The 16033-nt window shown below is 42.6% G+C and overlaps 1 protein-coding gene across 1 annotated transcript in view; it reads right to left on the bottom strand.

Moving 5' to 3' along the window:
* Positions 1 to 9922: 9922 nt before the first annotated feature.
* The window catches only part of LOC124232998 (tyrosine-protein kinase Tec), a 122866-nt gene continuing 116755 nt past the window's right edge, over positions 9923 to 16033 (bottom strand). The window contains exons 15-18 of the mRNA XM_046649997.1: positions 14774 to 14838; positions 12021 to 12139; positions 11780 to 11937; positions 9923 to 10589 (exon numbers count right to left, since the gene is read on the bottom strand). Coding sequence (XP_046505953.1) covers positions 10506 to 10589; positions 11780 to 11937; positions 12021 to 12139; positions 14774 to 14838 — 426 coding nt within the window. The 3' untranslated portion in view covers positions 9923 to 10505. The remainder of the gene's footprint in view (positions 10590 to 11779; positions 11938 to 12020; positions 12140 to 14773; positions 14839 to 16033) is intronic.

Below are 16033 nucleotides of genomic sequence, written 5' to 3'. Positions count from 1 at the left end.
CCTTCTACCACAGCATCTCAGCTCGATGCTGGCCGCAGAGAAAGCTAGGTTGACCACGACCTTTTGACTAAGTGGAAGAGCAAAGCTGAAGAACGCTGAGCTTCCGGAGCTTCAGCTAGCACTTGTAGTGGGTCCTAAGTCTAAACCTTTTGTTCTAGATATATTAAAAAAAAAAAAAACGCTTGTCCAAAATCAAGCATCAAACCATGAGATAACAAATGAGATGGCTAAAATCTCTCTCATTTTTTTCTGTATTAGGACAGCACATGAGTTGGGCAGGCTTTAGGGTCAGACTAACCAGAAGTCAAATCATGGCTCCACTTTCTTGTAGCAACAAGGAGGGGGATTCTGGGCAATTACATAGGAGCCTCATCTGGAAAATGTAGGAAATAAAATCTATCTTCTAGGAAAGGCAGTTCCCCACTCCTACCAACACAGCCCTCACCACACGCAGGCACTACACTACGATTCACCATACTACACTAACTTACTCCCTACACATTGAAATAGGCCCTATCACCATCTCCATTTTACAGATACAGAAACTGAGTAACAGAGAGGATCGATAATTTGTCCAAAGCCACAGAACTAAAAAGTTGTTGAACCAGAATTCAAGCCCAGAGAGTTTGGCTCAGAGTCCATGAGCATAATAACAAGATTATTCTTCTGGATGAGAAGGTTAAATAAGATAGCAGAGGCGAAATGCCTAGAACACAGCAGTTATTCATTTAATTTCCAACCTTTTCCCTCACCCGGTTTCCTAGGAGTCATTCAGCAGTTATTGTTTGGGTACTCGCAGGCTATATTTAAGGTAAACAGATAAAAGCAGATGTGGTTCTCCTTCTGAAGACAAAACAGGGGAAGAAGGCCAAGTAAGCCAAAGCTGATCTTTAGCCCCCAGCTCCTCTGTTTGAGCCCATTCTCTCTACCCCTGACTCAAAGGCAAATATTCCCTTCATTCAGGACTCTAATGGGCTCTCTGTCCACTATCAAAACAGCTTTCAGAAGAGGCTCTGAAAGTTATTCTTGGCAAGGTGTTAATGAAACAGTAAACAGATAGAATAGTAAGCCTGTATTCCAGTGCTTCTTTTAAAGGCATTTTCATGTTTGTAAGCATGACACTTGTATTAGGGTGAACAGAGAGATTTATTTTTAAGGAACTGGCTCACACAATTGTGGGGACTGGCAAGTCCAAACTTTGAGGGGGTGGGCTGGCAGAGTGGAGACTCAGAGAAGAGCTGCAGTTGGAGTCCAAAGGCACTCTATTAGCAGAATTCCTTCTTGCTCAGGGGAAGTCGGTCCTTGGTCTATGAAGACCTTCAACTGATCAGATAAGGCCCACCCACATATTGGAAAGTAATCTGTTTTAACTCAAAGTCCACCAAGTTAAACGTCAATCTTATCCTAAAAAACGCCTTCATAGAGGGGCTGGCCCCATGGCTGTGTGGTTAAGTTCGCGTGCTCCACTGCAGGCAGCCCAGTGTTTTGTTGGTTCAAATCCTGGGCACAGACATGGCATTGCTCATCAAACCACGCTGAGGCAGCGTCCCACATGCCACAACTAGAAGGACCCACAACGAAGAATATACAACTATGTACCGGGGGGATTTGGGGAGAAAAAGGAAAAAAATAAAATCTTTAAAAAAAGAAAAATAAAAAAAACGCCTTCATAGAAACATCCAGATAATGTTTAATCAAATATCTGGGCATCAAGGCCCAGTCAAGTTGAAAATTAACCACCATAGTATCTTAAATTTAAATACACAGAACTTTCTAAGAGAAATTGCTGGTATCAGTCAGCAGGCAGTGGTGATATCTGGGGACTAGGAAATGGCCTTCCCCTGTTCACGGAACTCACAATACAAGACTACACACCAGTAGAGTGGATTTTGAACCCAATGACATTTCCTTCATTACCTTTGCTCTCTTCCGCAGCCTGGAATTTAGGAGAAAGCCTTTTCAAAAGTACACATTTTTCCTGATTCAATAGCAAAGATAATTGCCTTCAAATAAAAGTATACAGATCTATGCCACCACTGCTTTAATTACAGTCAGTTTTTGTTCTCTCTCCCCTGAAGACGAAGAGCAGCTAGGAGCAGGAAAGCCAACTTCTGCCTTGTTTACGGTTCTACCCCTTCTGGCCAGCACAGTTGCTGCCTAATAAATCATTGTTAAGTGAGTGAAAGTAAATTGTGAAAGCTGAACAGCTCCCTGGTGTTCCTTTGTTTGGCATGACTTTCCAAGACACTAGGCATCATTAGTGGTAGACTGAAGAATGCACTTACTCCAAAGCAGGTAGCAATGATCATTAGATTCATGGTCACTTTCCATTCACAGCATCACACGTCTTCCAGGTGAGTGAATAAACGGAGAGTCACTTCCACAGGCATCCTGTCATTACAGAAAACATTCTTGGAATTGTTTTGCTGATTAATCTGCAGAGAGAAAGCTGTTCTGCACCTTCGGAAAATTCCCAGTTCAGGCAGAAACTCATATCAAGGGCCTTTGCCAGAAAAGACTAAAATGCCCCAGAGATGGCCAGTGACTATTTGCCCGCTGGAAGGATGCATTCAGGGTTGAGGATCATCACAGGAAGGAGCCAGAGCTTCCTCTCCCAAGTTCACATCTGCGCTGTTCTTTTCATCTGCTTATTCCCCAGCAAATATCTTTAATTATGTGTCATGTACCAACAAATCAGGAAAAGGGCATCGCATCCCGTCGTAATCTCTGTGACCTTTGGGAAGTCGTACGTCTCTCATTGGTTAGCGGTCGAACATCTCATTGTATTTGGTATTCAGGTTCTTCTGGGAAGGCTTGCCCCCCTTCTCTCATCGGTGCGAGACTCCTGTTAGCATTCCTTCCACCTCCGGACGTGTGTGGGCGGCCACAGCCGCGCTGCGTCTGGGAAGGGGTTTCCACCAGGGGGCACTGGAAGGGAGCGAATGTGAGAAGCGCCACTTCTGAGAACAGCTTCCAAGGCCAGCTTTCAGCACAACAAATAAACGTCAGATGAAAAGCTGGTGGCCGCTGCTGTCTGGAAAGCAAAACTGATGGCGTTCCTTCCGCTTCTAATGTTTTGAGGTTTACATCAGCGTAACCCCGCGTTCATCCCCTGGCATTTCCGATGTCAGAGTTTCGTTCTGAATCAGTGCCTCAAGTGAAATTCATTCCTACTGAATTTGGTCATAATAACTGGCAGATGGCTGGTGATTTTTATTTGAAAACATGAATAACTGGCTCAGTTTCAGGAGCTGCCCTGAACCAAAGACCCGGTTAGTCGCCCAACCCACGCGTTCCAGGTCGTGGGGTTAAGACAGGAATTCTGGGGCCAGCTGCGTTTGCAGCTGAAGGGCGGGGAGAGTGGGACACCCTTGAAAACCTGTGGCTTTGGAAAAATGGCTCTGGGTGATTAGAGCTGAGCCTCTAAGTTCACTACAAGATATGCCTTATTTTTTTTTCCAGAAATTTACAGAAAGGCCAAACTGCCTCATTACTGTCATGAATTCCCACCATTAGATCTGTTTCTTAAGGGCTTTTTGGAAACAGACACATTTTAAAGGACTTACCCCATGTTATCTAGGAGGTGTGACACATAGCTAGCTTTTCTTTAGCATGGATTTTTACCTCTGAAGAGGCATCAGAAAAGGCTTTCCAGATGCCAAAGTAGGAACTCACACCAATAAGGGAAAAGAAAGAGAGAAAACAAGAAGGAAAGAGAGAAAGGCGCTGAGTTTTTCATAGAAATTTTTTCAATTTAGAAAGCTATCTTTCATTCTGAGTTTAGGCTCTTTATATATTTGAGGGGTTAAACTATCCTTGTTTTCTGTGTGTGCCTCCTTTTGATATTAACTGGACACTCATAACAGGAATGCTAAAAGAACACTCCTGTGTATGTTTCCTTTTGATATTAAAATGTACATTCTTCTAAGAAATGATAGTCACCAGAGATGTTATCTTTTTTAATGTATTGACAAAATAAGTTAACAACCCTATGTTAGATCCCAAACTGGTTTTTTGACCTTCTCCTTGTCTGTGAAACCTTAAAGTAAGAGGAATACCTACACTGGGGTATTCATTGGTTACTCACAGACAAGAGATACCTAGCTCACCGGACAGTAAACTAATAGCTTTCGGTAGAAGATAAGAATGGTGCTTGGCCTGAAGAGGCGCTGTGTGTGGGGAAGGGGTGAGGAGATTGGAAGCCTGGATGGGGCACGGGGCACCAGGGGAGATGGTGTTTCAGGGAGTAAAGGGTGCTGAAAGGCAGTCTCCCTAAAGACTGCTCAGTCTGTTCACAGCTTCAGCCAGAGCAAACCCCAAGACACCAAGCATTCCACAGGCAGTCTTTAAGATGGCCCCCCATGATGCCCTTGTCTACACTATGCAGGAATTTTGATTTCTTCCCAGTAACCAGCTGATGTGAGGTGGACTTTGCAGTTATCTTGCACACAATTCCTCTCGGCTCCAAGGCCTCAGAGCAGCGTTTCCTAGAAGATCGTTCTCTGTGAGCTCAGTTCGTGACAAGCTCACAGGGAGCACACCTAAGACATCTGGCCAGCTTGTGATGTAAAGAAGTGTGTGGCCACAAGACCCACTGTTACAGCTGGCACTGTGTCAGAAGCTGTGCTGCCTGACCCTCAGTGGGCAGAAAGTGGACAGACGATTCTGGCCAGGTGGGTTTCACCAAGGAGCAAGAGGGGAACCTGCAGGTTAGCACATGAGAAGGCATGGAAGCCTTATAGACGTAGTTCGAAATGGTTATCATTATTGCTACAGACTTCCGGCAGTTGCAGGGGGATGAAAGTGTACTAATTTGGAAACAAAAGACACATGTACTAGTGTCCACTCAGTTAACACTGAGCCTATTTTTAAAAAAGGAGACCAACTCCCGCCTGAGGCAAAATGGTGGTGATAGCGGCCAAGTTTGTTTCTGGCCCATGGCTCTCCCTGCTTTTGCCACTGAATTAGTTATCTATTGTTGGAAACAAATTATCTCCAAACTTATAGGCTTTAAACATTTATCATCTCACAGTTGGTGTGGGCCAGGAGTCCAGGCACAGCTTAGCCGTGTGCCTCTGGCTCAAGGTTGGGAAGTTCACGAAGCTTACGAACTTATAGTTAAGCGGAGTTGGACTGAGCTGGAGAATTCACTTCGGAGTTCTCTCACACAGCTGTCGGCTGGCCTTGGTGCTGGGTTCCCCCTGATGAGGATTCTCCATAGGCTGCCTGAGACCCCTCACAGCATGGCAGCCGGTTATCCAAGAGACAGCGAGCCCAGGAGCTCTAAGACAGAAGCTCCAGTCTTTTTACAACCTAATGTCTGAGGTAACGCTCCATCCTCCTTACCAGAGTCTTGTCACAAGAAGTGAGTTACTAGGTCCAGCTCCTACTCAAGGAGAGGGATTGCACACGGGTGTGAATACCAAGAGGCGGACACCATGGGGGCCATCTTAGAGACTGCCTGTGCAGCTCCCCTCCTTATCTCCACATGCAGAATAATAATGGAAGGTAGAACTTAGTGGGGGTGGGTGTGGGAATCGAATACAATAAGGAATGAGAGGGCTTTGAAAACAGAGGCCCTAGAAAGGCAGTATGATCAAGGGGTCCTTACCTCACTCTCAGATCGAATTCTGGAGATGAGTCCAGAAACCTGCATTTTCACAGCGTCCCAGGCATGCTTCAGGCACACCAAGACTTAAGAACCGCTCATATAAATTATTATTAGTTTTCCTTCTACTTTATAAATTGGGATGAAAAGAAGGGCAGAGAAATTAAATGAAAATGAGGTGGAGGGGAGGTAAGAGGTGAGCTTTTCAAACCTCCAGCTCTTCTTCCTGGGCCCCGTCCTCTAAAATGACTCTCCTGGGCTGGGTCTGTTCTCAGGGCGACAGTGAGTTGGTAGAATGCTGGCAATACCAGTTACATTTCACCAACTGAACCTCACTGGGGCAGGGCCCTGATTCCTCACTCAGGCTCTCCCCATCCTTCAGAATGATTAATAGGTCAGCCTCCACAGTGATCTCCTCCTGCCCCACAGCAGCCTAGGAGGCCAGACTTCTACAACAGCTCTTCAAATGACAAATGTATTTGGCAAATGACTCTGGCCTGGCAAATACATACAAACATTTTTTGCTTAGCAGTAATACACCTTGAGGCCTCTCTCGACTTTCTCTTGTCAACAGTAAGCACTCACGGTTTTACCCACAAGAAAATGGTGCCACCTCGAGATACGGTTTATGGGAGAAATAAACAGGTGATTCTTACCATCAAGTCAAATGATTAGAAGCTGGAAGGGACAGTGAGAGGTCTGTCAAATCCACGCCTCTCCAGGCCAGACAGAATGATCCTCAAAGTATCTCCACCAATAGGTAGTCTCTTATTTAATCCCTTAGGCAATCTAATCCTTGTCTCAACTCTCACCACTATTTATTTTATATATAACGGAATCTTTCCTGTCATAATTTATAGCCTTTTCTCTAGTTCTGACCTCAGGAGAAATGAAGAACAGATGCTCACATAGCTTTTAATAAAAAAGTTCTTATTAAGTCACTACTCATCTTTGTCCTCCATTGTGGGAGGTGGGGACACAGGTTGCTGCTTCTTTGCTCTTTCTGCTTTGCTCTGCTTGGCCTGTATTTCTGATAACAGGTAGCCCCGTTTTTATCTACCAGTGGATCAAGACTGTACGTTACATTCAGGTCAGTACAACTGGAATAGCCTAGTTTATTTTTTACAGATTCTACCGACAAGCATTAGGTCCTAAGATGTGATTCGGCTTAAAAAGATGACATTTAAAAAGTGCAATCAGCTTCTCCTATTGACAGTTAAAAGTCAGAGATGTAAAAACTTTCTTAGCTGGCCTTTGATTGCTTTTATCTGATATGACTGAGTTCGTTACAGCTGGGTTCCGTAATCAACCAGAATTAAAATCAGATAGTGTTTTTCTTCTTTATTTTTTAATGACTTGCATGGTACGGCCTTTTGAGTGATAGAGCTAAATTATTAAGTACTTCCAAAAAATTGCACATGGGACTGACCAGTCTTCCAGAGCAACTCCAAAATTAAGTTCATGAAGGACCCGTCATTTTTATTTATTGTTTCTTTATGATATCTTGTTGGGAGGTGGGCAAAAAGAGAGTCCCATTTTACAGATGGGGACCTGATCTAAAGAAGTTGACCCCCCCCCCCCCAAAGGCTGCAGCAAATCCAGAACTAGAACTTGGTCTCCTAGCCTTCAGCCCGGAGTTCTTTACACTAAATATTATTCTAAAAAACAAACACTTTCCAAATTGCATTTCTACTCACACATACAGCTTTAAGGACACCATTTTCGTTTTGTTTTCTTTTGCATTCTCAATGCTGACATTTACTAAAATTACATCATCACAATGGTTATTTAAATAACAAACAAAACCCTGTCACGATATCTGGGGAAATCATCCTCAAAATTTCACAGGCCCCACGCCTTAGAGGAAACTTCCTCTCGTGTTCAAGAATAAGTAACATGTCCCAAAGAAGCCCTGAGGAGAAATGACAAAGCCATCTTACTTACAGGTGGAAAGAATCATGGCTACACCTCTGCAGGGAGTGTACAAAACAGTCCTGAGTTCTTCAGCGGTGCACCCGTCACAAAAACACATCTTTCAACTGAAATCATAGCTCACCCAATGCGTTTCTCACGGGCAAAGTTAACCCCACCTATTTTCCTGTTCTGAAAACCTCAGAGAAGTGTGTGAATGACAACCCAATGGCCTATCTAAGAAAGTTCAATAATCTGCATCCAGATCTCTGAGGGTGGTTGCTGTTAGTTCCTCATTCCCAACTGTGTAGGTGACTCCAGCAAACAACATTTTCAAGAAATCACAAGATTTTGGTAAAAGGAACCTTAAAAGTCACTAATTCAAACGACCTCTCTGGACAGAGAAGGAAATGGTGGCACAGATAGGATAAGGGACACAGTTAGTGGTACAGAATTAGATTCTAGGTTTTGAAGTACCAAGCCTAGAATGTTCTGTCTTCCCACTCTAATGACACTTCAGGGATCATTTGAGGAAACTTTATTTTTTGTTTGGGCGGGGAAGTCCATCCAATAACACACCTAAAAGGTGACTGGGGCGTGGCCAAGAAATATAAACACAACATCAACAATCAAAAATACACCTAGGAAAATATAACCAAAAATTCAAACTAAAAGGAACAACTCTAATGAAGACAGCATACTTGTGTTGCCCTTCCTATTTCCTGCCTTATAGATTAAGATCTCTTTGAGCATTCTGGGTGGATTCTTCTCATTTTACTTCACCTTTTGCCTTAGTTTTACATAAAAACTTTTTTTTAAGTTGCAGTGAAATATTTAAAGATTTTTGAAGAAAATGTTTCCCAATGTTGCCAAGTATTATCCATCTCGTTTTCCACATCAACAGTATACGGAACCCTTAGTGAAAGGACTATACTTTCTCCTCACTCTCTTCATTGCCATCTGGCACTTTGAATATAGCTCCTTAAGGTGAAAAGGGAAGGATGGGATGGGACAGGGAGGCAGGAGGAGTCAAGGTGAGGGAGGAAGGAAGGAGAAAAGATGTAGCTCGAGTATGACCAACGCCTTGAACACACTATAATTCAGTTAAAAGGTTTGTACATTTTTGTGATGGGGGTACAGTTAAACAGGAAGATGAGGAGGAAGATGACAAACAGACTATGACCAGACTTAGGATAAGTATTTTATTTTTTCCAGTATAAGGAGGATAAGGAAGAATAAGAGACAGCCTTCAGTGGATGGATGGACCAGAGGGAAAGAGATGATTCTCCAGGGTCACACTGAAGGTGCTGCTCAGAGCAGCTAACAATGCTGTGTGTTCACACAACGCTCTCACGTACAGTGGACACCACAGCAGTCCCAGAGCAGATGAACTCCTGAAGAAGGGCCTCGTGTCTTTCTCTGATTTCTACCCCCAATACCAAGAGCAGTGTGTGGGGCGATACACAGCCTCTGTTATCGATGATGGAGACTGTTTCTGTTACTTGGGCTCATGAGGAAAAAGGAAGGCTCTAACTCAGCTAATGTCTTAGTCAGAGACTGTAAGGGGTAGAAACCCACTCAAACAAACTTGATCGTGAGGTCTACTGTGAGGCTGTAATAGATAATCTTGCTGATCCAAGAACCCAAGTCCAACCAGGCCTCCTGAAAACCATCTGGGAGACAGCTCAATACACTGTGCTCTCCCTATTTCCTGGTCTCTCTGCCAGAATTTGAGCTCGCTCATGAGTCTTGCCGTTGTAGTGAACGTCACCTGATCCTTCTGCTGCAGAGCCTGGCACCTCCACTTACAGCATCTACGTCCTGGAGCATATTCTTAAGACATGGAAAACGACTGATTGCCCCTTGTTCAATTTTCCACCTAACTCTAATTAGCTGTGGATACCATGGGCAGGATCACTTAGCCCAAACACAGGCCCTGTCAGGACTTAAGCTGGACAGACACCCTCAAACAAGTCTACCCAAATGAGGAGGGGGCATTAGCGATAGAAGGGTCCAGCCTTTTCTCTCTTCAGTAAGGAATATTTGATCCCCAGGGGAAAAGGAGTTGACAGCTGTAAGGCACAGTCCCTAGTCGGAAGAAGGTTAGCTTCTATATTATAGAATTAAAAGTTTCGGGGGCTGGCGCCGTGGCCCAGTGGTTAAGTTCGCGCGCTCCGCTGCAGGCGGCCCAGTGTTTCGTTGGTTCGAATCCTGGGCGCGGACATGGCACTGCTCATGAAACCACACTGAGGCAGCATCCCACATGCCACAACTAGAAGGACCCACAACGAAGAATATACAACTATGTACCAGGGAGCTTTGGGGAGAAAAAGGAAAAAATAAAAAATCTTAAAAAAAAAAAAAACTAAAAAAAAAAAGTTTCAGTTAAAACACAATTCATGTTTCTTATAAAATATATAATTTTATATATTATATATATGTACAATATATACAGCATACAAATATTTTTAATGTAATACTAATGGCAGTCTTGAAAACAGATGTTTTCAAAACAGAAGATAGGTAGTTATCCAAGGTGGATTCCTGATTCATCCAGAACCCACATTCTAGACAATACTCCAGGCCCAGAATTCTGTAGAAGTCAAAAGGAAGAGGATGGTTGTTGGAACCTGGCCCTAATACCCTTCCCTTCCCAAATTCCCTGGCCTTCCACTGGCAACTAACATGGCCCTGTGTGCACCCTGAAAATGGGCAAACTCTGGGGCCTGGGCACAGTGCCTGGCACATAGTGGGTACTCAAGTACTTGTGTGAGTACTTTTAATAACCATCTCCAAGGCAACATTTCCATAATCCAGAAGATTCAGTCACAGAGCTAATGCTGGTCTAGAAGCAAACCCTTTAGGTGTTTCCTCTTTATAAGTAAAACAATCTACACGTCCAAGTGCTAAATAAATTAAAAGTTAGCACCAAGTGCCATTTCTTCCTCGTGCTTTGGAATGTGGAAGCCACTGGTCACAACACCACTTATCTTCCAAAAGTTTCTTCACTCTCGACTAGTTCATCTATCGCGCGAAGCAAATCTTCAAAGGAAGGCCTTCCCTCTGGTTTCTACAATTCAAAATCAAAGAGAAGCGGTGGGTTCCAGAATCCATTCCAAACATAATTTCTCACTGCTCAAAGTCAGATAACAGCGCGTACTAGTGCAAGGTGCTCATTGCTTTCGGACGGGAAAATGCAGGCGTCTCAAATGGCTCAGACCTTTCCTGCAGGCACTGCTGCCAGACTAACCTTTCTGCCACACTGCTTTCGTGTCCCTGTTCGAGACCCTAACAGAGCTCCTTACCGCCTGCAACATCCAGTTCTGCTAATCTGCAGTGCCCTCTATGACCTGCCCCCGCCCCGCTACCCAATTTCATTTCCCACAAAACCCTCACATGGCCTCTCTGCTCAATCAAACCAATCTCCAGCCTCACGTACACACACCATGGTCATTACCACCTCCTTACCCTTGCTCACGCTATCCTCTCTCCCCCAGCACCACTTCCTGACCAGAAGGCTCCGCCCATCCCAATGACTGCTCTTGGGAAGCGTTATAGCAAGTGACCGAGAGTATGGGCTTTCGAGTCAGACAGGACTCTGCTTCTCTGTAGCTACATGGCCTTGGGCAAGTATCAACTTCATGAGCCTTGGTACTCTCCTCCAAAGAGGGATCATAGTAGAAGTATCCACACCTCAAAGGGTTATTTTGAGAACTAAATCTAAAGCGCTTAGTATAATGCCAGGCACACAATACACGTTAACTAACATTATTATAATCTTTCAAAAATCATCTTGGTGTCTAATTGCTTCTACGAAGTGACATCTTAATACATAGGGAAGGAAAACTTCCAAAGGCTGTGAGTAAAGAGACCTGAGGAAGTTGAGGTTTGGAGATAAAAACCCTCTTTGGGGAAAGAGTAACACTTCAATAACACAAGAGCTCCACTGAGAGAAGAGCTACTTCTCCGGGTTTATTCCCTGAGTCCCTAACTCAGGCAACTGTGGCAGGATTCCCACTTGGGAGTGGGGTGGCAGTCTGAATTTATTATCTTAATTATCAGCATTTTCCACTTCTTCACATTCTTCTTCCCATTATTCAGAACTGAGTAGAGAGGGTTGGCTCCCCACCTAGAGTTTGAAATCATATAAACCATGCACCGACTCATTAGCCTATAAAGACTACACATTATTAAGCTACCAAGCCCAGATTTCTAAGTGTTTTAGATGATTCAAAAAGAAAGCACAAAAAAATTTTATACCTCCTGCCAACATCTCAGCATCAACTCATACACATATTTGCATGCCAATTTCGGCCGGTAGAGTCGGTGGCCACGAGTAACCATGGTTACCACTTCATAGTTGGTGTTTTTCTCAAAGGGCATTCTGCCTTCAGTGAATACTTCCCACATTAACACACCTGGAAAAGGATAAGGATTAGCAAATGATGTATTCACTTCCTCTTCAGAGCAGATTTGAGGAGAAATGGACCACGGGTCTTACCAAATGACCAGACATCTGATTTGCTGCTAAAGCGGCTGTAATTAAACACCTCAGGCGGACACCACTTCACAGGAAATTTAGCACCGGAAGAACTTGTGTATTGATCATCCAGAACGTACCTAGAGCAAGACACACCATAGGTTTACACCTCTGCATTACAATCTGTATTTTGTACACGTTGTTTCTCTTTTTTTTCCCCTCAGAATCAAAAACACAGTTGACTGAAGTCCAACAAGCATCCGGTTGAAGGTACATGTTTGCCTCAGTGGCCACGCCTGGTGATTTCCCATCTTCCTCTCAGCCTCATTTAAGTGCTGGAGATGGATGCATTGTAACATTAGTATCTGCACTTTGATTTTTCTGATTGTTTTTCTCCTTTATAAGGCAACAGAGGCAGAATAGAATAAAATAGTTGGCAAACTTTTTTTGAAAGCAATTTGTTCTTTAAACAAAATCTTACCCGAAAGCCCCACAAATAAAACATCTAAAGCAGAGCTGCTCTAAAGGAAGTGGTGCAAACTGTTTGGAGACACATGTGCTTTTAGCTCCCACAATTCCTCAGAGCACAATTTTAAACTACAGAAAATGAAAAAAGCAAATTGCAAAATGACATGCATAAATGGTAGAGTATAAATTTATATGCCATGACATCCCTCCCCCCCACACACACACACTCAAACCATATTATATAATTTTTCTATGGGAGCATACTTACGTCCTTCTAGAAGAACACACACAAACTGGTAACACTGGCTACCTCTGGGGAGGATCTTCAATTGGGCTGGTAAATATGGAGACTTCAGCCCTTTCTGTAATGTGTTCAGTGTGTATTTACAACAGGAATGTGTTTATGTATTATATGAACAAAAAAAGTTAATTTCTAAAAGCTGCATGAGAAAATATTCAAAGAACTGCACAAACTTCCTTTGCTGTATAGACAAAGATGGTGACAATACCACCATGGGCTGGGATCAACTTGTTTGTCAGTCAGGGGAGCCTGAATTTAGTGAATGATGAGTATTTTAGAGGGGTGGATGCAAAAGTACAGATTTTTCTGAAAGCCAAACGTGAAATCAGAGGACTGCCTGCCAGATACCAAACATTTTCATATAAAGCAAATACGGAGCAGTGGGTAATTAATGTCCTCACAGTCAGCTTTCTGACAGTAACAGCTCTCTAACCTCCCTGGGCCTGAGTTTCCTTAGGACCTAAACTTAGCCTGTACGACCTGGTCCTCACCTTCCTTTATAACTGTTCCTCGCACTGGCCATGGGCCAGCCACCCTGGCCCTCTTTCCATTCCTTGAACAGGCCAAGCTTGTCCCCGATTTCAAGTTTTTATACATGCCGTTCTTTCTACTTGGAATATTTTATCCTCAGATTTTCACCTACCTGGCTACTTCCTGCCTTTTTCATCTCTGTTCAAATATCCCAGTCTCAAAGGTCCTTCCAGAGCATCAGGTTTAAAGTAGCCACCATCACGCCGCCCCACACCATCACTCAACTCCCCCACAACCCACCTCAAGCTATCTCTATCATAGGGGTGGGCAAACTTTGTTCGTAAAGGGCCAGATAATGAATATTTTAGATTTTCAGGCCAGACTGTCTCTGTCACAAGTACTCAACTCAGTCTTTGTCATGTGAAAACAGCCACAGACAACACATAAGTGAATGAGCAAGGCTATGTCCCAATAATACTTTAAGAATGAATGTCTGGATGAAGGAACAAACAGACAGAAGAAGGAAAAGAACAAACTTAATAGTTTTTAAAGGTCTAACACTCTACTAAAACTACAAAAATTAAGAGAATAAAAACACTACAGGGCACCCGCCAGGTGGCGCAGTGGTTAAGTTCACACGTTCCGCTTCGGCAGCCTGGGGTTCGCCAGTTCGGATCCTGGGTGCGGACATGGCACTGCTTGGCAAATGCCATGCTGTGGTAGGCATCCCACATATAAAGGCGAGGAAGATGGGCACAGATGTTAGCTCAGGGCCAGTCTTCCTCAGCAAAAAGAGGAGAATTGGCAGCAGATGTTAGCTCAGGGCTAATCTTCCTCAAAAACAAACAAAACAAAAAACAAAAAAAAACCACTATAGATTTGGGTATTCTAACAACTTTACCCCCAAACACATTGCTGTGAAAACAAAAGATTCTAGAAACCTAATCCACAGCAGGGGAAAAAAGAAAGTAGCGTATTTAACAGGCTATACTACCACCTAGTGGAGAGAATTATTAACAGTAATTAACACAATGCATACTTGGTTATTTTAACCAATTTATTTATCTCAGAACAGCTAACAACATTCCCTTTTTGCTTCATCAGTGCAGATTGTTCCCATGCTTATTAATTCTACAAACTAATGTGCATATCACCGAAAGCTATATAATAAAGCATTAAGCAATCATAATTTCTCAACAGTTTACCTGAGAAAAAGCCAAAACTAATGGTAAAAAGACAAACTCACAAAGAAATCTTTCAAAATACAAATAATCTAATTTCTTTATGACCTTTTACCAAAAACACTAAGAAGAAGAAAAATCAATTTGTTCCCCTGTAAAAATGATGGGTACTACAAATATTTGCTAAAGGAACAAAAGATGTTTCAAAACAGCTCTTAAATAGGCTTCAGAGGAAGAAGTTGACAAACTGCAAAGAAAAAGTCAGGCTTTCTCTACTGTCCATGTAAAGGTCACGGTCTTACATTAATTTAATCCAAAATTTATAGAAAATGTTCACATATACTCAGCCTTACCTGGCCATTCCAAAATCAGATACTTTCACAATTCCTGCCTCATTTACGAGACAATTTCTGGCAGCCTGGAAAACATTATAATGGCATATTAGTTACAAAGTTCCACAATAAAAATAGAAAAATCTAAGTTCCTTTTATATTAAATTTAGTGTAACCCAGTCAACACTTGCAGAGGTGTCTCTACAAATTTTTTTTACCCCCTATAGAAATGTCTTCAACATATTATTTGAAAGAACAGAGAGAAAGATAGGTGGAAAGTCATATGTGCCATAAGACATTGTTACATAATCTTCACCAACTGCCATAGCTAAATGAGGACTTACAGAAGGGGCAATCAGCTTTTTTCCCTCCCATTTCTATTCTTATTAAACTATCTGATTTTCTTATTGATAGTGACAACATCTCTTGAAGTCCTTAATCCAGGTACTTAGTAGTGAGCTTAGCAACAACCAGCAAAGTGACGGGTGAACAATCTTTTACCCAGTGGCTTTGCTCAGTGATTGTTCGTCCCGATCCCAAGCAGTGACGGCAGCAGCCATGGTAACATAGTCTGCTTTGTCGTTTATCATGTTTCCAGTATATTATAACACGATATACTAAATTGCTCAAATACGATTCTGGATTATTTCATTTACATTTTCTTGCCCATTCCTTAAGGTTACAAGGTTCAAGAAAACAGTTTGGTAAAAAGACATAGTATTTCTCAGAAAGCTGACATGATAATAATCTTTTTAACACCATAACCCATGGACTAAGAAGTATTTTTCTTCCTGACATTTCAGAATTTTATTTTCTGTATGCGGCAATTCCACTGACAGGATGTTATTTCCTACTGAATGCATTTTAAGAGTCTCTTCTAAAATGACAGTTAATATCCATTCCCTGAAATGCCTCCATCTTTCTATGAAGATACCCTACAATGCTTTCACTTGATGGTCACCAGAATTCTTTGCCCAGGACACAGGAGCATCAGAATCTTCCCTTAAGGGGTGACACAAACCTACCAAAATAATGTCAACATCATGGGCACAAACATATCAAAATTGCTTTCACCAAGATATGGTCTGTATGGACAGGGGTAGTCTCCCATATTGATGTAGATATTCCATTTTCATCAGTTTTAAAAGTACAAAAAGAGGAAGGTGCTTAGTTCACAAGTTTCAACACGACAAAGAGATGTTCTTTGTTATCACCGAGCATAACAACAATAACTGAAGTTATACATAACACATCTTCTATTTTACAAAGTCCTTTGCCCCA

This window comes from Equus quagga, unplaced genomic scaffold (assembly GCF_021613505.1).
Source record: "Equus quagga isolate Etosha38 unplaced genomic scaffold, UCLA_HA_Equagga_1.0 146_RagTag, whole genome shotgun sequence".
NCBI classification, from domain to species: Eukaryota; Metazoa; Chordata; class Mammalia; order Perissodactyla; family Equidae; genus Equus; species Equus quagga.
This window is presented reverse-complemented; position numbering and strand designations above follow the sequence as displayed.